This window comes from Quercus robur, chromosome 5 (genome assembly GCF_932294415.1).
Source record: "Quercus robur chromosome 5, dhQueRobu3.1, whole genome shotgun sequence".
Lineage (NCBI taxonomy): Eukaryota > Viridiplantae > Streptophyta > Magnoliopsida > Fagales > Fagaceae > Quercus > Quercus robur.
Genome location: NC_065538.1, coordinates 12,095,155 through 12,118,849, shown reverse-complemented (window position 1 = coordinate 12,118,849; position 23,695 = coordinate 12,095,155). Strand labels below are relative to the sequence as shown.

The following is a 23,695-nucleotide window of genomic DNA, read 5'->3' as shown; positions in this document are numbered from 1 at the left end:
TATCATCAGGCCAAGACATCAATCAGTTTTTAGTGTAGGCGGAGATTGAACCTCAAATATATTATTCTTAACTATCAGAGACTTTATTAGTTAAGCTAACTAGAACCCATAATGTTACATTTTATTGTAACATTATATTATTGGAGTCTTATATTAATAGAATGTCATTAGAAGAATATAACATTACCTTGTTTTTATTTAATTTGATTCAATATTTTAAGACTTTTCTAATTAAAAAATAAATAATTTTTTCTGGTTTAATGTTTTAAGACTTTTCCTCCCTCACACATTTACACAAAACACTTTCCAATTCAATTCACCACTTTTACCTCTTGCCTTTCTATTCTTTTATATATACCTACCTATGTCCCTTCATGCCATCCCATAACAATTACACAGACCAAAAACGATGTTATTTACTTTCAATATTTCAACAATGCCTACCATGCTCCAATACTGTTGTCTCATCTAATCCTAACATGTATGAGTTGACTACAACCAAGGAAGAAGAGGTTGCATTTTATATTGAGTGATAATAGCAATTATGATTTTGATGTTAACGTTAGACATTTTGAACTTGTGGTTTTGTAAAGAATGTGATTGACTGTGAGTGTTTGGGATGTGAATCAAAAAGTTGAAGTCATAGCATTTATTGTTGCCAAGTTCTTGTTACTCCACCTCATCCATCACGTTATTACCCATATAATAATTCTTTTCTTATTTATTTATTATTCCTAATTTTTTATTCAAAAAATATACAAATAGATTAACTTTACACATTCATCTTAAGCGTTTTTAGCTTTACATATAATTTTACCTTTACATATTCATCTACTTTAATTGAGATGTTTATTACTTTATATCTAAACAATGAAATCAATGAAGAATCAAAAACCAAAAACAATGTCTATACATATATATCTTATATATAATAATGGAAGTTTTATAATAAATTTTACAAAACACTTTTTGCACTGCATCTTTGGCGTCATTTCTTTTTCTTTTGCATTTGCCTCACTTGACAAATAATATTACAATGGGTACTGTGGCCCTCAAACCCAAAAATCTGTAAGACTGAGCTTGGATCCTTAATTTATTTTTTTTATGATGGGGATATTTTTTTGGCCCACGATGGGAGGTCCCAAGAGCAGTTGCTGGCTACAATAGGCTGGGTCTTGAAGGCAGATTATCACTTTTGACTTTAAGCTTAGGCCAAGGACTTGATCCTCGGACTACATTTGATATCCCTCACCCTGAGATGAATCTCCATTTCTTAGTATAGACCTCTCATTCTCTCGTGTTTTCACACCTTGATTTTTCCAACCTCCCCCCCCCCCTTCTCTTACCTCCTCTCCCTTTTATACCCTTTTGTTAGTCGGAACTTCATTATGATGGAATCTCTCCACGTATGTGGGACCCACGAATTCAAGGATCCTAGTGGCCTTTTGAGTCTATAGCATTGTTCCCCCTTATCAAATTTGAGATCAATAGTGGACTTCATCAATCTAACTGTGTCGGATTACTTTGTAACTTGTGCCCAATGCTAGTTCGGGTCCTCGAATGTTTATTGGCGCCTAGTTAGAGGTCACGGGCTCAGAGCGTTGGGCCTTCCACAACTCGTTCGTTCTTGGGCCAAGGTCATGCTTCCAATGTGGACCATCCAACATCCTTAGCCCACCTCTGAGACGGTCTTGACACACGTTCCCCCACATGTACAATCCTTATTTTGATAATTTTTAGTATCAATTAAATACAATCATTTTTTTTATAATGTTTTATTATTAAATTTTATAACTTGCCACAGAGAGAACAGAGAGGGACCAAAATTCATGTTCATTTTAATTTGTGGATGCAAATTTCAGGTGCTAACATGCAAAGCAGAGCTGCAGAGATTTTTTATTTTTATTTTTTTGTCAGACTAAAATATTAATAAGTTTTTAGTGTAGACAGAGACCCAAATTTCTTATACTACCATTATAAATTTTACCAGTTGAACTAACTAAAACTAATAATAGAGGTGATGGATCGAAGAACATCCCTGCGTGGACCCAATTTGAAGACTAAAACAGTGTTGTCGGCTCAATACTAAAGTTGATAATCAGTAGACCAAAAAAAGAGAATAATTATTACTTGTGCTTTTGCTTTTTTCTTATTTTATTTTATCTTTTGGGTACAAATTGCTTTGGCGAAAATGGGTAATTACCCATAAAAAACTAACTATATAGTTAGTAGGGCCGGTTTACAAAGTATTTGGATTTTTAACAACTCGAGCCTCAAAGGCTCAATTTTGGGCCTCTAAATCGAGCCTCTAAGGCTCGGTTTAGGTAGTTTGATGTGGCAAAAATCCAGGCGGCGTCTACGTGGAACTCGAATTTCTGAGACTCGAGTTCCACGTAGATGCCACGTCGACACGCTTTAAACTCGAGTCTCTGAGACTCGGTTTAGGAAAAGTGAAACAGAGTCCTAGAGGCTCGAGTTTCAAAGCCGTATATACTTGTCTGGCGGGACGCCACTATTCTTTAAACTCGAGTCTTTGAGACTCGGTTTACTAAAAGTGAAACCGAGTCTTAGAGACTCGAGTTTCAAAGCCCTATGCTCTCCTTCTCTGGTCATGTCTGGTTGTCTGGTCATGTCAACCAGTCTTTGTTGCTTGTGCTTGTGCTAGTCTAATATATATTAACTGAGTACGTTGCTTGTCTGGTCATGTCAACAGTCTTTGTTGCTTGTGCTTGTGCTAGTCTATTAATTGAGTACGTTGCTGAAGGACATGTCAAATGCTTTGTCTGTTTTGAGACATATTCAGAGAATATATTAGACTAGCACAAGCACCAAAAACTTCTCTCAGACCATTTTGAACCAGTTTTGTCTGTATAGGAACGTACTCAATGAATATTAGACTAACAATAAAAAACTCTCACATCCGTCAAAAGTAAGACATGTAATCTCTAAAAAATTCAACAGAAGCTATTAGCCACAGGGCTACTCTGTTTTAAAAAAGAAGGAACAGAAATAATCCTAAGAGAAGCAGCCAAGCCCATTCCAATATCTCCTAAATGTTTCAATCAATCTATTATAAGTATATTTTGATCATTATCCAATTACAATTACACTAAGCATACGCTTCATATGGAAAATTTAAAATTACTAAATGCGAAAAAAATTTAAAATGACAACCCAATTGAAATATTTAAATGTAAATAAAATTTAAAGGAGCACAGATGCAGAATTCACAAAATTAGAAAAATAAAAAGGGGTTTAAGACATTATCAAATTTACCAAGAAGAAAGTCATCAAACTTTCAGTAACATGGATCAAATTAAACACTAAATCATCAACTTTGACAAACCCTATCATCAACTTTAACAAACCCTAACATCAACAATTTAATTTAACAAAGACCCAGTTAACAAACCCTAACATCATCACTGCAAAACAATGCATAGTTCAAGATTTGACTATGAAATTTCCCTCATATCAATAGTTCAACCCACGAACAGAACAAAGCACAAAACAAAACAAAACAAAAAAAAAAAAAAAAAAATCAAACCCACAAACCAATTCAATCTCAAAACACAATAAAGTTTCCCTCTTTTTTAGCAGGTTTAACAGTTTTATTACAAATTCAATACAGAAACCAAAATAGAAAACAACTTCGTGAAACCAAACTTTCTTTAATTTTTCATGCATGTTTCTCGGCAACCAAACAGTGAACGGTGGGTACAAAGCAACTCACCTTTTTCTTTAGTTTTGAGAGACCGCGTAGACTCAAAGCTTGCTGTGGCTTGATCAAAGCTTTTGGCGAAGGCTGACTGAGACTGAGAGTGAGATTGACTGAGAGAACAATGAGATGGAGAAGCAGGTGAGTGAGAGCGTGAGTGGAGAAAGTGAGTGATGGATCAGTGTGTGAGAGGGTGAGACAGTGAGTGAGAGCGTGAGAGTGCGCGTCTGCTCTGTGTGAGAGAGAGGGTGAGGGTGAGTGACAGTGGAGAGTGATTTGTGTGAGGTGAGTGAGGCGTTATTTTTGAAAATGCCTTATTTGAAATCGAGTTTCTGAGACTCGGTTTCGCTTTAAGTAAACTGAGTCTCTGAGCCTCGAGATCTACTTGGCCATATTCCACGTGGCGTGTCCACGTAGAACTCGAGTTTTAAAAACTTGACTTCCACATGGACACGCCACATGGAATTTGGCGATATCAAGTCGTAGAAACCGAGCCTCAAAGGCTCGATTTAGAGGTCAAAATCGAGCCTTTGAGGCTCGAGTTGCTAAAAATCCAAATATTTTGTAAACCGGCCTTACTAACTATATAATTAATTTTTTATGAGTAATTACCCATTTTCGCCAATTACTTTTGCTTTTGCTTATACACATACCTTTTTATCGCACTTGTTGGTTTGCTTTCTGGGAGGGTTTTGCTTTTCTCGTTTTCCTAACGGATGCTAAAGTAGCAAACATCTTCCGATTGCAACGAATTTGCTTTCCTTTATTGTCCTCTTAATCAGCTTCAATTTCAGCCATTAATTACTTGAATCCTTTTGCTTTGCACATTGCTCCAGAAAAAGCTTGGTCCACTCCAACTCTCACTATCCCCACACCATTTACGCGTAGTGGACTTGACTAAGAGATAACCAGAGTTTGAATGCGAGTTATCAACAAACCGTCAAACCCTTTTGCTTTGCACATTGCTCCAGAAAAAGCTTGGTCCACCCCAACTCTCCGTATCCCCACACCATTTACGCGTAGTTGACTTGACTAAGAGCTACCAAGTACGCACCCCCTCCCCTGAGTTCAGAACGGTGAGACCTCAACAGCGTTTATGGACGGCGGCATGGCTGGCTTCGTCGCAGCGGGTACCAGAGTGATGTGTACGTGTGGCGGGATTGAGTTTATTTGCTCTACTTTGTGAACCTTCAGTTCAACTGTGCTTCAACAGACAATTGACCAAACAAAAAAAAAAGAAAAAGGTAAGGTTTGACCTATCAGATGAACGGAGGGATTCAAAATCCTAGTTTTCTTCTTCCCTAGCTTACTTCTTTTCATTTTTATGTTTATTAAAATTAGATTAAAATGCAAATTTCACCTTAAAATAAATTTTATTTAAAATTTATTTTAGAATTTACCTTTATTTTTGTTCAATTGAATCATCTAATATTCTAGGTTTCAAATATACTTAATTTAGGCATTTTGCCTAATTTTTGTTCACTGTAGCAAATTGCTAAAAAAATTTGACTTTGACACATTGAGGTGAGCATTTTTTGGAGCTTGAGTTGGTAATATAACTATTTTACCACCACCAATACTGATGCTCACGACTTGTTTTCCTCGCTGTAATGCTTGAATTTATACAACAAAGGAAAAACTTTTTACCTGGTGAAAAAGCAACATGAAAACAACTTTATAGCCTCTCTTTTTGTTGAGAACTTTATAGCTATTACAGCCTGTTAGTAATAATAAAAGTGAAAAATAAAAACTTTCGCTGTAATTTGTGAAAACGCGGGATGTATAAGCTTTGAATCTTGAAGAACAAAGTTTCTTGTAAATTTCCTACATGACCAATTAAACACCACTTTAAGTCAAATTAATCATAAACAAGGTCACCTAGGGTTTCTTTTTGTCGCATAAGTTAATTTTTCAAACATATTAGTTATATGATCAAAATTGAAACATATTAGTTATGTGACCGAAGTTGGAATTTGAGTCTCTAAAACTTGAGTTCCATTGAGAAATGTTGTGAATATACATGAATTCTTAGATCTGTGAAAAGTGAAAAATAGAAAGAAAATAATACACACAAAAGGCAATTACACAACACAAAAAAATAAGTAGTTCTGCAATTTGCCTAAGTCTATGAAGTTGAAGTGATTTCACTATTTTCAGGGAAAAATACAAGATATAGCAATAAAATTTTTCTCTCTCAAAACAACACAATGAACCCTAATATGAAACAATGTTATTTACATCCTACACAGCAGTTTCACATGGGCTAAAAATGGGTCAATCGGCTCAAACTTCCACTCCATGGACTAATCATCAGAAAAACTTTCATTAAAACCAAAACACTTTTATATCAGGTTGAGTCATAATTTGAATCAAACACAAACTAGGCTCTACATAGCTCAACAAGAAAAATTTGAGATTATATATTTTTTTGAGTTTTCAGCAGAGTTTGAGTTCTTTACATTGGAACTCGAGTACAAGGGACTCAAGTTCTTCAGCAGAGTTTGAGTTCTTTACACTGGAATTCCAAAGCCACGGAAATCTGGTTAGAAATCAAATAGTTTGTTCTTTCCTAATTTATTTGTTTTTTAACAATCTCTCTTCAGTTCTAAACTTCTAATTGATTTTATTTTTGGTATGTAGGCTTTAATGGGTGTGACCTCCTTGTCATCTTTCCCAAGTTCTTCTTCTACATCTTATTTTACTGCCCGAACAAGTTCTTTATCTACTTCTCCTGCTGGCCAATGGAAATATGATATCTTTCTCAATATCAGAGGTGAGGACACCCGCAATAATTTTGTGGATCATCTATATAATGTTTTGAAAGATAGAGGCATTTACACTTTTAGAGATGATCAAAAACTTGAGAGAGGGAAATTCATTAAAGAAGAGCTATTGGAAGCCATAGAAGAATCGAAGTTTGCTATCGTTGTTCTTTCAGAAAACTATGCATCTTCAACTTGGTGCTTAGATGAACTTGTAAAAATCATTGATTGTAGGAAATATATGGGAATGACAGTTCTACTTGTTTTTCACTATGTGAATCCATCTGATGTACGAAAACAAAGAGGAGCTTTTGCAAAGCCATTTGTTGAATATGAAAAAAAGGAGAACAAAGAGAGGGTAAAGAAATGGAGAGATGCTTTGAGACAAGTGGGCAACCTTCGCGGATGGCATTTAAATAATTATCGGTAATTAAATTTTAATTATTTATTTCTTTTAAATATCCAAATAACCCACTTCATAAATATAACTCTATTTGGAACCTTAAGCAAATCTACATACAAGTTTCATTGTACTTTTTTCAGTTTTTTCTTGAGCAAAACAATCATACATACATGCATGCATATATATATATATATATATATATTTATGTTTCAATCAAAAAAATTGAACATTAGAAATGTATCATATTTTTTGTGTGAACTTTTGGTTGTTCAAACCCAATGCATATTTTACTTTGTTCATTACAGGCCTGAGTCACATGATATCCAAAGCATTGCGGGATGGATATCGCTTCACTTGAAATATGATGCATTTGCAAATATTACTAAGGATCTAGTAGGAATAGATTCTCAAGTGGTGGAGTTGCTGTTATGTTTAGCTATGATGTCAAATAATGTTCGTTTTATAGGGATTTCGGCGATGGGGGGAATGGGTAAGACAACTCTTGCAAGGGTTTTTTATCAAATGGTTTCTAAAGAATTTGAAGCTTGTAGTTTTATAGAGGATGTTAGGGAAAACTATGAAAAAGATGGTTTAGTTCCACTACAACAGAAAATTATTGATCAAATTTTGATGGAAACAAATTTGAAAATAAATGATGAGTATGATGGGGTTCTCAATATCAAGAATAGGTTATGTCATAAAAAGATTTTACTTGTTCTTGATGATGTAGATAAACCATACTTGTTAAATATGTTAGCTCGAAAGCATGATTGGTTTGGTTCAGGCAGTAGAATTATCATAACAACAAGAGATGTGCAGGTGTTGAGGACACATGGAGTAGATGAAATATATGAAGTTAAAGGATTAAATGATGAATATGCTCTTCAACTTTTTTGCTCGAAAGCCTTTAAGAAAAAGTACGTCCCAGATGATTTTTTAAATGTGTCTAACCGCTTTTTGAATTATGCTGCTGGCCTTCCTTTAGCTCTTAAGGTTTTAGGTTCCTTTTTGTTTGATAAAAGTGTTATTGAATGGGAAAGTGCGTTAGAGAGGCTCAAAGAATTTCCTGAGAGAGAAGTTCTCCAAGTAGTTAAATTAAGTTTTGATGGACTCCATGAAACTGAGAAGGAAATTTTCCTACACATTGCATGCTTCTTCAATCATGAGAGGAAAGATCACGTTGTAGAAATACTAGATAATCTTGGCCTTTACCCTGATATTGGATTGAAGGAACTCATTAATAAATCTCTCTTGAAAATTGTGGGTGAAAATATATTGTGGATGCATGATTTACTTGCAGGAATGGGTAGGAACATAGTTCATCAAGAGTGCCCTAATGATCCTAGGATGCGTAGTAAACTATGGTGTTATGAGGACATTGACGAAGTCTTGAAAAAAAATAAGGTAAGAGGTTATTTAGAGAATTTGAGTTTAATCCCTACCTTATTATTCAAAAAAAAAAAAAAAAATTCAAATTTGAATTGTTATGCTAATAATATATTTTGCAATTCACCAATTTCTTCTTGATTACAAGGGATCAAAAGCAGTTCAAGCCATGGATATTTGTGGTATGTGTCATGAAGAAAAAGAGGCACGTTGGGACTTTAAGGTTGTTTCAAAGATGAACAATCTCAAATTTCTTAGAGTTTGTGGTATTTTGCTTGAACCCAAACATCTTCCTACCAATTTAAGAATTCTTGATTGGATTCAATATCCTTCAAAATCATTGCCATCAAGTACCCAACTAGATGAGCTTGTTCAACTTTATTTACCACAAAGCAAAATTGAACGACTTTGGAAACGAATAAAGGTAAGAATTAAGTATTCTAATACAACTTTGCTTTTTAAATTTCAATAATTTCAATAAATAGACACTAGAATGCTAATTATTCAAAAAAAAAATTATTTCTTTTAACAGAATTATGACAAGTTGAAGATCATTGACTTGACCAGCTTTTCAGGCCTAATTATAACCCCAGACTTCACTAGAGTCCCAAATCTTGAAAAATTAGTTCTTCAAAATTGTACAAATTTACGTGAGCTTCACCCATCTATTGGAATTCTTAAAAAGCTGATTCTTCTTAATTTGGGGGGTTGCAAAAAACTAAGTCGTCTTCCAAGCAAGTTTGAAATGGAGTCTCTCGTGACCCTTAACCTTTTTGGTTGCTCAAGACTTAAGAAAATTCCAGATTTTGTGGGAAACATGGAATGCTTACAAAAGCTTTTTCTGGATTTCACTGCAATTGTGGAACTACCTTCATCAGTTGAAGGCTTGATTGGCTTGACTTCATTGACTTTAAGTTATTGCAAAAATCTTGTGTGTCTTCCTAGTAGCATTTGTAGTTTGGAATCGCTTAAATATCTTGATCTTTCTGGGTGCTCAAAATTTGACAACTTGCCAGAGAACCTAGGGAATGCCAAAGGCCTAAAGAAGCTTTATTTGAGGGGAACAGCTATAAAAAAGATGCCTTCATCAATTGAACATTTGATAAGCCTTACTTTATTGACTCTTAAAGATTGTAAAAATCTTGTTTGTCTTCCATGCACCATTTGTAGTTTAAAGTCGCTTGAATTCTTTGATCTTTCTAGATGCTCAAAATTTGAAAATTTGCCAGAGAACCTAGGAAATCTCAAAGGTCTGAAAAAGCTTCATTTGAGTGGAATAGCTATCAGGGTGCTACCTTCATCAATTGAACATTTGACAAGCCTTAGTTTATTGACCGTAAGGGATTGCAAAAATCTTGTGTGTTTTCCTAACACAATTCGTAGTTTGAGGTTAGGTAATTCTCTTGATCTTGTTGGATGCACAAAATTTGAGAACCTAGGGAATGTCAAAGGTCTGTATAAGCTTGATTTGAGTGGAACAGTTATAAAAGAACTGCCTTCATCAATTGAATATTCGACTAACCTTAATTTCTTGATTCTAAAAGATTGCAAAAACCTTGTGCGTCTTCCTAACACCATTTGTAGCTTGAAGTTGCTTAATTATCTTGATCTTTCTGGATGCTCAAAATTTGACAACTTGCTAGAGAACCTAGGGAATGTAGAAGGGTTGGAGTTGCTTAATTTGAGTGGAACAGCTATAAAAGAGATTCCTTCCTCCATTGTTCAACTTAAAAATCTCAAAGAACTACATATTCATCGATGGAAAGGGACATTATTGTCATTTGATTCCATGCTAACAAGTCATGTTCTCGAGGGTCTATCATTGCCTTCCTTATCTGGTCTGCATTCTTTAAGATATTTGGATCTTTGTGACTGCGATATGTTGTCAATCCCCAATGATATTGGCTGCTTGTCTTCTTTAGCAGACTTAAATCTAAGTGGAAATAATTTTGTTTCCCTTCCTGAAAGCAGCTCTCAACTCTCTAACCTTCGAAGACTCCATTTGGAAGGCTGCAAGAGGCTTCAATCATTGGAAAATGTTCCATCAACTATTGAGTGTTTAATTGCAAACAATTATACCTCACTGGAGAGATTTCCAAAACTACAGAATGCTCCCTTCGGGTCGTATCACTCCGAGTTGTGTTTCCAATATCTCAACTGCCTCAAATTGGTTGACAATTTTCAAAGTGGCTGTAACTTGCTTCAGGTTTCTCTCTCTCTCTCTCTCTCTCTCTCTCTCTCTCTTCTAAACATTATGCTTTGTATATATCAGGGACAAAGTGGTAGACTGCCAGACAAGTTAGAAATTATTATTCCTGGAAGTGAAATTCTAGAAGGGTTTAACCACGAAATTATGGGCCATAAAGTGAACTTACAAGTGCCTTGTGGGTTTGATGAGCTGATGGGAATTGCATTGTGCGTTGTTTTTGAACGCGACGAGCCTCATCAATACCCTAGAGATTGTCAACTTTCATGTTTGTTGAACGTCAATGGATGTCAAATTAAAAACCCAGAAGTGTTTAAATTTACAGAAAAATATGGTAAAGTTGAATCGCATCACCTTTGGCTGCTCTACTTGTCCTCTTGCTATTTGTCCTGTTACCGTGACTCTGGCTCCGATTGGAATAAAGCATGTAGTCAAACTGATGCGAACGGATTCTATCAACTTAATATTGAAATATCTTCCTGGAACTTGAAGGTGGAGAAAATTGGGTTCTCTTTGTTATCCAATAAAACTATGTCACAATGCATCAACAACAGCGGCATACCATTTGAGGATCTGGGTGTTCTCCATCATGATCTTGACAATTCAGACTGCAAAAACAAGCAAAGTCTTGATGAGGATGACAGGGCTGGACCTAGTGGAGAAGGCTACTATCATGAGAAACTACAACCAAAGAAGATTCAAAGACTCGGAGGATTTATGACTGATTCTGAGGATTCTAGTCAGAGGGAATTTTTCAACTTCTTTGCCAGTATGTGATAATCTTTCTTCTTACTACTTTACAAGTTATCATCATAATTTTTTTTTCAATCAGGTTGGAATAAACAAATTTTTCTTGTTGTCTTGTTGGTGAACTTTTATTTAGTGCAAGGAGAGGATCAAAGGTCCAAGAAACTTGAATCCATTCACGGAGGGAAGCAGGATAGTTGCCAAGACATTGAAGATCCCAATCAAACAATAACACAGTTAAGCATCAACAGCAGGACACTCTATGAAGATCTGGGTGATCTCCGCCATAATCTTTGCAATTCAGCCACAGAAGGTAGCAGAAATAAGCGACGCCATGATGAGGAAGATGGGGCTGGACCTAGTGGAGAAGCCTACTCTAACAACGAACCACATTCAAAGACTTGGAGGATGTATGGCTGACTCTAAAGAATTTAGTATTAGGAATGTTTCGACTTCTTTGCCTGTAAGTCATCATCATCTTTCTTCTTGCTATTACAGTTTACAAGTCTTGATGTTCTCTTTTATTTTTTGGGGAGAGATATCCAATGAAATGAAAGTGTGGGTTTTGAATGTTAGGTTTAAACTAGTCGCCAACCCGTGCTATGCACGGGAACCTACCTATTTATGTGGTAAACTAAATTGATTTTATAAAATTTTAAATTGATTAAGAAACTATATTATTGCATGAATTGCTCTTGTATAACTTCAATTTGTGTTACAATTTGATAAAGAAGTCATTGTTTGAACGTGCAATGACTTACGAAAAATATTAAAGAATAGTTCATGACTATAAACTTATAACTATTGAAAAGAATCAAAAGATTAAGAGCTTAAAAATTATAAAAATATATGTGTGTGTGACTACACAACAGAGAAATATAAGAGAAAAATTTGTTACACTCAAAATAATAATTCATAGTTATAATTATTGAAATTTTCTAGATAGTTTTGGATATTACAAAAATATAACTCAAAAAGTCAGATGTTAAAACTTCCAAAAGGCCAAAAAATATTAAGGAATCATAAGATTTACATCCTATAAATTATTGAAACAAAACTATATATATATATATATATATGATTTTATAATAGAGAAATATAAAAGAAAAATTGATTACCTTCAAAAGAATAATACATGGTATAGTTGTTGAAATCTGCTAAACATGTTCAAATATTGCAAAAACTAACACAAAATATATGACTATTCAAAAGAGAAAAATAAGAAGAAGAAAAAAGTATATGAACCTATAAAGTAATTAGTTTTAAATTTTAATGGGTCTAAACTTTAAACAATGAAAAAAAATCACATGTTAGGTTGTGTTCCTAGCAACCTTGAAAGTAAAAGTAAAGGGAAAAAAAAAACCATAAAATACCATCAGCCAATAAGTTTTAATGGGTTTAAACTACAAACAATGAACAAAAATAATCATAAACAATCATAGGTGTAGGGTTTGGTTACCAAGATCAGATGGTTGTAAAACACAACATTTCAACATTGATTTAGGGTTATGCAGAAGGCAACATAAATGACAGAAAATTGTTTTTACGTTGTCTGCTATGCCAACCATCTAAATATATTAATTCCAAAAAAAATTAAATAAAATAATTCCTAGAATTATATGAGATAATTAAGAAGAACATCAAGCCCCCTTGCGTGGATGTTATTTGTGGACGGCTGTCCATCACTGCAATTCATAGACTTTGTTGTTAATAAGACAATCGAGTTCAAAACTAAAAGCAATTAGGTGGCCTTTGTACTACAGGATTTGTTCTCGTTGAAGAATCAACTTACTTCCTGCTATGGCTTCAATTTGATATGTGTGTTTTCTTTGTGAAAATTTGAGTGAGTATGAAGGGTTTCGACCTTGGCAGAAGTTTATATTTGTGAAAATTTTTGTTATAGAATTTTAGTTGAAATAGAATTTTCAAGCTTTTGAAACATATATCTAATAGAATTTTATTTAAACTAAACTATTGTAATACTTGATAAGATATAAAACCAAAAATAAAAAGAATCTAAAATAAAAAGAAAAAGAAAAAGAAAATAGTGATGACGTGGAAAATTGTGGGAGCTCCAAAGGCTATTTTCAAGCTTTTGAAACATATATCTAATAGAATTTTATTTAAACTAAACTATTGTAATACTTGATAAGATATAAAACCAAAAATAAAAAGAATCCAAAATAAAAAGAAAAAGAAAAAGAAAATAGTGATGACGTGAAAAATTGTGGGAGCTCCATAGGTTTCGGTTTTATTTATATATATATATATATATATATATATATAGATTAGCCACAAACCTGCGCGTTGCGCATGATAATTATTTTTATGGTAGTTTTATTAAATTTTTTTATACAATTTAAACTAATTTAATAAAGAGTAATGTATTTTGTAATTATATTTTTATTCATTATAAGAATAATCATAAATGTAATATAGAAAAAATCATAAATCATAAATTTAATAATTTAATAATTTTTGTCGTACTAAAATGAAAAAAAAAATACAATTTTTCTCAAAAATTCAAAAGGCAATTTAACAAAAATATTTTTTTTTAATAAAAGTTATTTATAACATTTTGTGAATCATTAAAAAGAAAAGAAAATTTAGAAATTATTCTTTTAGTTTTAAACAAACTTTCTCAAACTTATTTTTTCTGCCTACAATCCAAAACACTGAAAAAAGTAACTAAAAAAATTAATAAAACTTAACTATGATTAATTAAACCAATTAGGAAAAAAAATTGTTATTTATAATCTACTAAGGTTATTTTCTTTGCGGAAATTGTAATTTCGTCCACCCAAAACATATTATCAAATAATCAATTATTAGCAAAATCTAAGAATTAAATTTTTATATATGCATTGTTATAAAATAATAATAATAATACTTAAAGTAAAATTGCAAAAGATAAAATTTGTCTCTCATCCAATAACTTTTGTTTAGCCAACCTTTGCTTTTCTCTAAATAAATTGCATTATAGAGTACTTTGTCTACTACAAAGGATTAAAAAATAAACAAAAATGATTAAAGTCTCATAGTTTAACATCTAAATTGAGCACTATAAAAATCATGCTATCAAATTACAGTAACTACCAAATTAAATTATCCAAATCATGCTATGTATTAGAATAATATTATATTTTTATATTTAATCATTTATAATGCAATAGGATAACATTTAACAATCAAAGAGAGAGAGAGAGAGAGAGAGAGAGAGAGAGAGAGAGAGAGAGAACTGAATCGCATTAACCTAAAGTAGATTAAAGAATATAAAAAATTATCAACCTAAAGCGAAGATGCAAGAAAAATAAAAAATAAAAATCCACTCAAAAATTGTGTGTGTGTGTGTGTGTGAGAGAGAGAGAGAGAAAGAGAGAGAGAACCTTTTTTTTGTAAGGAAAAACTATGCATGGAATGAATGAGATAGTGACAAATTTATAGTAAGAAAGTGTGAATAAGAAGAGACAAAAATAGAGGAAGATGAAGGGAAAGATGAAGAATGATATTAATGTAGAGAGTAATGGGGAGATGAGAAGGTGAGAGAATGAGAGAAGGAGAAAGGTTAGAGAAGTAGTGGGGAGATGAAAAGGTAAGGGAGGAAGAAAGGTTGGAGAAGTGTAAATATGAAATAAAAAAAATTATAAATAATTATAAGAAAATGGAAAAAAAAAAAAAGAAAAAAAGAAGAAGAAGATGATGACGTGGACATTGACGTGGCTCAACGTGAGCGCAGCAGCATTAAACGCTACACTTCAGCTTTTAGTAATATATTGATGATTTGCATGATAAAAAATTTTAATTTGTCATAGGTATAAATTGGAGATTTTCTTTTTAGATTTTTACTCCTTTTTTGAGAGAGGGAAAAAAGAAAGTTCAAAGTATTTTGCTAGTTAACATCACCTTTTGGCATTCACACTCCAATCATCACAAACTCAAAAATTAAAATCATTCCATATCCCTTTTTTTAAAAAAAAGTTTTTTCATCAGGTTTGATAATACAAATTTTTTTCTTGACTTGTTGGGGAACTTTTATATAATGGAAGGAGAGTGCTACTATAATGAGGATCCAAAGCCAAAGTGGATTCAAAACTCGAAGGATTAATGGCTGATTTTGAAGAATCTAGTGAAAATGACCTGGAAGGCTAATCGTTTGCTGTTCATTACCTGTAAGTTATTATTTTTCTTCCTACTAACTTCAAAATATTGTGATACTTGTACCTCAGTGGCACCTTTTGGCACTCGTATCCGAATTGACCCAAACTCAAAAATTAATATCATACCGTATCACTTTTTTTTTTAATCAGGTGGGAATAACACAAATTTTTTCTTGTTGGTGAACTTTTATTTAATTAATGGTAGGATGGGATCAAACGTCTAAGAAGCTTGAAGCCTTTGCCAAAGTGGATAGTTACAAGAGCGTCAACGTTGAAGTATTAGCCGAGTAGCTATGCTCCTCTCACACTCACCTTGGGCTCTTGCAAAAGTGGTCAAGGAACCAAAATGGTCAAGCATTTAAATTAACTGTCAATTTGCTCTTATTATTGATTAAATCTTTTTTTTTTTGTGGGTGTCCTGCAAGTGTAATGCTATGTTAAACTTCTAATGACATACAGATATAAATCCTTCATATCAACTTCTTCTTGTTAACACAAAGTTACCATCCAATGCCTCATTTGGTTGGAGATGTATAATGGAAACTAGAAAGGTTACACAGTTGAGCTACTGTTAGAAGATAGCGATGGAAGACAGGTGAACATCTGGGAAGATAGGCAGCTGCTGACACTGAGTACATTCAGGGTGGTTTAACTGAGAAATCCTCAATCTGCAGCAAACTGTGTGTGAGTTGCTGGATGATAATAAAAAGACCTGCAGAAGGATTGTTCTGGACAGGTTGTTCATGCCACAAGAAGCTGCTGTCATTCAAAGCATTCTGTGAAATTCTAAAAATTTGTATCTTTTGGTGGGCGCAAAAATTGGAGATTTTTCAGTTCGGAGTGCATATAATTTGTCAGACCACGAGGCAGTCTCAGGTTTAGGAGAGGCTTCAAACAATCACACAGCTCAACAATTATGTGCCAGGCACTGTGGAAGGCTCAGGTTCCTAACAAGATTAAAGTTCTTCATGGCGGACTCTTCAGTTTATCCTGCCAACAAAACCTCATCTATTTTCCAAATGCATCATCTCTTCAGTAACTTGTGAGCAGTGTAATGAAGTTCCTGAAACCACTTTACATGCTTTGTGATCTTGCCCAGACACCAAGAAGGTATGGCAATTAGTTGAATGCATAAACTTTATCCCACACCAGCCTTATCAGAACTGGACTGATCTATTCTCCTGGATGCTGCACCATAAGAATACATTCTCACTGAAACTATTTCCCACTCTCATGGCAATTATGGCTGCACTGAAATGGAGAGATTTGGGGAACCAGCAATACAGCCAACCACTTTGGTATATATAGGTAAAGAGATGCATGAACACTAGGCTGCAAAATTTTCGTCTGAGATACTGCAGAAAGTACATCTCCTAATATGGAAGGTCCCTCAGTTACCTTACTCCAAGGTAAATGTTGCTGTAAATGTTGCAGTGATTAGAGATCTCAATGTGAATTTTGTTGCAGCTAAGGTTGAGGTGATTGTGGGCCAATGCCGTTTGGTGGCTCATTTTGCAGGATTCTGGCATGCCCTACAATTGTTTAACCGGTAGGGAATTCAGGAGTTTCAACTTGAGAGCCACTTAAGTATTGCCAATTTGCCATTGCTGCTTTTAACATGGATTCCTCCCTCTCTCTCTCTCTCTCTCCCCACCCAAAAAAAAAAAAAAGTGACCTGAAATGCTTTGTTCAACAAAGTGAAACTAGCAAATCTACTTTCCGATGCTGCAATTTTAATTTTGTGGACGAAAGCTGTAATAATGCTCCTCTAGATTTAGCAGATCTTGGATGTAAAATTGGGCCACTGAGATTTGGCTACTTGATGATTTTGTGAAATGCAATACAAATCCTGCCGCTTTTGTTTTAAGAAAAATACATATTTATGTATTGATATTTATCTTTCCATTGTAACGGTTTGTTATATTAAATAATTGTTGTTTTTCTTTTTCTCCAACAGTCGCAACATATATAATATTTTTCCCCCCTTCCTGGCATTTGGCTCTCTGATTCATATTGAGAAATTTTGAACAGAAACCTCGCTTGGTACAGATGTTGATTTGCACACCAAATTACCTATGCAGGGTGCTCTCCCAGGATAGAGCTAAATTAATCCCCCAGTTACTACAAATGGCTTACTTATAGTTTCCACCGTTGTTTTAAGCTCTCTTTTTATAAAGACTACATAATACCTCCTCAGTTCTTATTCCCTGGCATTGGAGACTGGCATACACAGCAGCACCTGAGGCCAACTTACATACCACAACCCTTAAAGATTTTCACATCCACTGATTTTCTCATACAACGATGTCTTCCCACACAAATTCTTGGGAATTAATTAAGCAGCACTTCATTAATTCTTTCAAAGACCAGACACAATTTAAATTCCTCTAGATACTATGAAAAACCTTATTGCAAACTAGTTGCTTCAAGATTTCCATTTCCCATTCAAGAAATGCAATATAATTAAATATCTTCAGGGTGGCTGGGTACCATTCTCATGCCAATCGACACAACAAGCTTGAACAGTGAGCCATCTCAAGCTCTACTGGGGTCTGGTATCTGTTCCTGGCTAAAGCAGAGACCACTCCACCAATTCCTTGCTCTAATGCAAATTGAATCTGTTTCTCATGTTCATCTTTTGGGATCAAAGGGCAAGGTTATTTTGATAAACTCATTTAATAATCCTCAAATCCTTCTCATTTCTCAGAACCATTTTCTGCACACAGTACAGTGCCTCTTCTATATGTTCTCTGAAACCACATTCCTTCTTCACACACCACATTTCTCAAAAACCAACTTATTATTGATATGCACACTTTTTCCAATATTATAGGGAATGGAAATTAAATATTTCAAACTAAAATAAAACCTTAATCATATTTTAAACACCAAATCATATATTTTTGCTGTCTCTAAAGAAATACCAACAATAAAAAAACAGCACCGTCTATAATTGGCAATTGCCACCATTTTTCACTTCACTGAGTCAGAGCAGAGCTTGTTGAAGTAAAAAAATGGAAAACACAGCAATTCTGAAGGATTGGGATCGAGTGAGTCTGATTTGGAGAAAACCGGAACCATCACAGCTCATCCTCATGGACCCCATCTCTTCTTCTTTCTTTTGTCTCTTGAAATTTCAAAATTCCTCTATTTTTATATATCTTTTGCCCTATAAACGACAGCGTTTGACATCTCCTAATTAAAGTGGGTTTATTCTTCTGAGTTACATAAGAGAAGTGGAGGTTTGGATACCTGACACGCTGGCCAGGTTTTTGCAAATAGCAAACTTTTTTTTTTTTTTTTTTTTTTGTGTAAATTACGTTTTTAAACCCACATTTTATATTGTTTTTAAATTACAATCCTCCAACAGATATAAAAAAATTTACCAAATATTTCACATTTTACATTTGAGATGGTGCTCAATTGAACCACCACCATACAAAAACCCAAAGTAGGTTGTAAGAAAATCAATGACACTTTTAAAGTTTGACATTTAAAAAAAAAAAAAAAAAATTTCTTAGTTTTACCATCGATCTCACGCTACGTGACGATAATGGATAATACTATGTATACCATTGAGGCCTTGATGAAGCTATTATTGTAGATATATAACATAGTTGTCAAAGCGTCACTACTCGAACCACTCAACTATTGTCAAGCATTATATGAAGCGATACGAGAGCTCTTACCACCAAGTCACAACATGCAGTGGTTTGCTAATATTTGCTTTCTTCTTTGTTCTTCATAGTCGTATTATTGTTTCATTTTTATTATTGAATTTAGTTGACTTGAAATTTCATAGAAAAGATAATCTCAATTTCTCATGAGTCCAAATGTTGAACTGGTTTAATTCTTCCACGGACATCTACTTTTATACCCAAAGATAAAAAGTTATTCACTTCAAATTGGATTTGGGCTACCTCCAAATGACACAATAAGCTTCTTTTTCTTTTTCCTTTTTTGAGGGAGACTATTATTGGGTTAGAGTTAAATGAAAAATAGAGAGGAAATTATGCTATTTATATTGAAAGAATATAATCGTTGGAAAACACAATCATTAGAAATATATGACTGTATAAAAAATATGACCATTGGAAAGAAAAAAAAATCGATAAAGGCTTAAATATAATAGAGAGAGAATAGAAAATTTGTTCTGCTTGAAAAGTAGGTAACTCAAATTGAAAAATATAACCCCTTGAATCCTTCAAGCCCCAAAAGATCAACCATTTGGGCTTGAGCAACAAAAGGTGTTAGAAATAGAATTAGAGGAATGTTCTACTCATTGGTAGGAGATGTCATGAGCCTTGTGCGTAGGAGAAACACCTTTCATGCAAGGACATAGCGTATTAGAAATGGTAAGCCCCTTTCCCATTAAGCCTAGCCTTTTGGGGTTGATGGGTTCAATATGTTACAAAAGGTGGGCTTTTAGCTAAACGTTACGTGAGAGTTGGCCTAACCTATTTGGTATGGACACAAAGATACAAGTCTCCAATTACAGAAACTTACATTAACATAAAAAGAAGACAGCCCGACCAATGGCCTAATAGTTCAAGACTGCTATTAAAAACCTTATTGTCTTTTACTATTGGGTTTAGAAATTTAATTCCTTTTCTTTGATTTACAGTTTATTTAATTTAATTCCTTTTCTTTGATTTACAGTTTAGATCTCACAAAGAGTAACACATAAGTCTTCCAAAGGTCTCCCAAACATAGCTAGGGTTTCCCTTTTATATGTGGACAAGTAAGATTGAAACCCTAAATGTTTTCGTAGGCTTGGGCCTTGTTTAAAATTTTTGCAAAATCTAATTTATGCGATTCTCAATTGGTCGAATCTAATTTTTTATCAATCGAACTTGGCAGATTTTGACTCTTCTTTTCTACAGTCAGCTCGAACTTGAAACTTGAAACATACACCTTTGAGCAATGCCTTACACATAGACTAGACATGTTTTGTTCTTGGTTTGCCAACACAAACAAAATAGAATTCCAAACATTTAATCCTAAATTTTTAGAACCTAACAATCTCCCTCTTTGACAATCCATGACAAAACACACATACAAAATGAATTGCTCAAATCAAACATCAGCCTAATTACAAAGTATTGCCCTAATACAATTCTATCACAACTACTAACTATTAGTTGCTAGTATAGATAGCAGCTATTGAAAGAATTAACCTATAAATTCTTGAAACACTGAAAACAAACCATAAACGCATATGTGGAAAATACAGTACAAAACCAATAAATAAAAACTGAACTTAAATTCACAAAACATGAAAAATAGACAGAATATCAAATGTATAAATGTCAAATATACTATCATAGTTAATGAACCAACAATGTTTGTGAAACAAGAACAAGAAAACAAAACATATATACCTCAAAACAATGAGAAAAGAAAAATACATCAAAATCTCTTGTCTCAAAATCTAAGCAACTCCCCCTAAATACAAAAACTCTCTACCCCCCCTAAATACAAGAGCCATCACCCAAACCTAAACCTAAACCTACTCTCCCTTTTTGTTACGAATTGCCAAAGGCAACCATTAAGCATTAGAGGGTGGAGAAGGTGAAAAAGCACTCCTATACTCAGTAAAATCAGCTCTCAAGGCAGCAACCTCAGTGAGTAACTCATCAATAAGCTGTCCATGAGCCACCTGAGTAGTCATAAATGACTCCATCATGGCACGGAGTGAGAATGGAGGGGTAACAGTAGGGTCAACAACATCATCATCACTAGAAGGATCCACAGCTACAGTAGGATCCACATGTACCTCCTCAGTAGCAGGCATATCACTAGAGGCAGGAGCTGTAGTAAAAACTTCACCTCTTGGTATTTTTGAAGTCCCAGTGCTTGGTTCAGCAATCTTCATCTGAGTCTATCACTGTTTAAGAAAAGAGGCTCCTATAAGGGCAATGATATGAACTAACTCTAGAGGAGGAAAGTTTGCTAACGCTAGAAAGTTCGACACCCTATATATAAACATAGAAAAGAACAACTTTTGTGCTTTGGACTTACTCCTATAAGTATCAACAATAGTTTGAATGAATAGGGAAGGAAAATACATAGATTCATCTATGATAAAAGCATAGAGAAAAGCACACCTATCTATAGGAATGGTGTGGACATGGGAAATAGGGAAGATATTATGCTAGGCTATTCTTAAGTAAAGAGAGTTAAGCTCAGTAAGCTCACATGAGTTTATCCTTGGTTCAAAACCCCAAGAAATTGATCTTCCACAAAGTAAAGACATATCATCTACAGGAAGAAAGTTAGTGTATGGATATATGAGTTTACGAACTAAAGGCACACCTAGAGCTTCAAAAACTACACATTAGTAATCCTAAACTCTTTACCTCTAATCCAAGTAGTCAAATAATGACCACCTGTATCCTCAAGATAAATAGAAAGATTTAAGTAAAACTCTCTAATCAAAGCAGCAGTAGGAGGATTAGAGACATCACACAAGGTAACCCAATTTTGAGACACTAGATTCCTACGAATGGAGGGATCTAACACATCTAGGAAAATCTGTCTCTCTCCCCATATAGACCTATACTTGGTTAAGGTCTCAAAGACTTCCTCAATCTTAGAAGAAAGAAACCTAACCCTATCAACCAAAGAAGGGGCAAAAGAAGAAGATGAAGAGTTTCTATTGCCTTTGGTTTTGAATTTTCTACCAACCTTAAGAGACATGTCTGAAGGTTTAAAAAAAAACATAAACAAAAACCAAGGGCAGACTGCATCAAATAGAGTTAGAGCACAGGATAACGTGAAATTTTTAAAAACTATATGACGCATGACACAAGTACACATATGATGCATGATCTAATGCTCTAAAATAGTTCAATTTCATCTCAATTTTGAAAATTGACCAAGAAAATTAGAAATTTAGCAAAATCCCCAATTTTGAAAACCCTAATTTTCAAATATTCTTATATTGATCAATTCAACAACACAACAAGTATAAAACATGTTATAATCACTCAATTAAGCAATATCATAAGACAATTTCAATCAATTTATCCCAATTGAACAAAATCCCCAAAATTCTCAAGAACACATAAACCCTAATTTTGAAATTTTGAAGAAATTATGAAAAATTTGAAATTAAAGCCTAAGGATCATGTTTATATGATGCATGAACAAAAACCCATCCAACAAATTGGATTAAAACACTCAAAATCATCAAAAACCCCAAAATTTCTTTAGTACGAAAATTTGAAAAAAATTGATGAAAATGCATGTATGCATGTAATTTAACCAAAAAGAAAGGGTAAAAGAGACTTACTAGGTGTTGAGGAACAAAACCCTTGAAGTTTTGACTCAAAAAAAGACAAAAATTTTTAGTGAAAGGGATCGTTAGAGGAATCAAAGAAGAAGAGGACAAAACACTAAAGAACTGTGATTTGATTCCTATTTGTTTTTAAAACATTATTTTCAATTGGTCGAGAGGAATCAAGGCAGGAATAAAAAAAACAATTAAAAACAGATCCAATTGATTGAGAGGAATTGGGTGAGGAATCGAGGCAACCCGAGAGTTTAAGCCTTAAAAATGGATTTTTTCTTTTCTTTTCAATCGGTCCTAAAATAGGTTCGATCGATCGAATCCTGAAAAAAAAAATTAAAAATTAAAAACCTAGAAATTTTCTACAGAAACATTTATAAAACAGATTTTTATGATATGGGATGCATGTTAATGATTCCAAATGTTTTCAAAAATTCTTTCCCTTAAAAAAAAAATTTCTTTGTTAAGCCTAAAAAAAATTTCATCAAACATTTCTTACCTCACACCCCCAAAAAGTATTAAACATATCAAGAAGTAAAATTTTGGAAGGCCTCAAAAATTAGCACACAATCACATGTACAGAGTTTAACAAAGGTTTGCTTGTGGTGTGTGTAACTAGTAAGTGTTTGAGTTATCCAAAAGGTGATATGTAGATGAAAAATAAGCACAATTTTTACATTATCATTCACATATGTTTGAAAGTGACTATCACCTAAAGAGGGGTAGACATGTTTTGTTCTCGGTTTGCCAACACAAACAAAATAGAATTCTAAACATTTAATCCTAAATCTTTAGAACCAAACAAACTTTATTTATTCAGAATAACATTATACAATGAGAAAGAGAAAAGAGGGTATTCTTCTAAAAATAATGACCTTTTCATTCTTTTTTGCAACACTAGCAGCATGATTACAATGTAAACTTATGCTAACAAAGGATATATTAACAAAACTCTCACATATCAGCTTAATATCCTCAAGAATCCAAGTTACTTCCAATGAAAAAATCCTAACTGAGTTTAGGAA

The 23,695-nt window shown here is 33.7% G+C and overlaps 1 protein-coding gene across 1 annotated transcript; it reads left to right on the top strand.

The window, feature by feature from the left end:
- Positions 1-3,847: 3,847 nt before the first annotated feature.
- LOC126727808 (TMV resistance protein N-like) lies at positions 3,848-17,260 on the top strand. Its single transcript, XM_050433723.1, has 9 exons — positions 3,848-3,859; positions 6,359-6,906; positions 7,189-8,287; positions 8,418-8,693; positions 8,802-11,244; positions 11,359-11,685; positions 15,269-15,391; positions 15,585-15,728; positions 15,839-17,260. The coding sequence occupies exons 1-6, from the start codon at positions 3,848-3,850 to the stop codon at positions 11,640-11,642; spliced, it is 4,662 nt and encodes a 1,553-aa protein (XP_050289680.1). The 3' UTR covers positions 11,643-11,685; positions 15,269-15,391; positions 15,585-15,728; positions 15,839-17,260.
- Positions 17,261-23,695: the final 6,435 nt, after the last annotated feature.

What these genes read in the sequence shown, in the direction of transcription:
- LOC126727808 (XM_050433723.1), top strand. An exon ending in GACTTTGGAAACGAATAAAG is followed by an intron (nt 8,694 to 8,801) that starts GTAAGAATTAAG and finishes TTCTTTTAACAG; the next exon opens with AATTATGACAAGTTGAAGAT. An exon ending in ATTTTTCAACTTCTTTGCCA is followed by an intron (nt 11,245 to 11,358) that starts GTATGTGATAAT and finishes ACTTTTATTTAG; the next exon opens with TGCAAGGAGAGGATCAAAGG.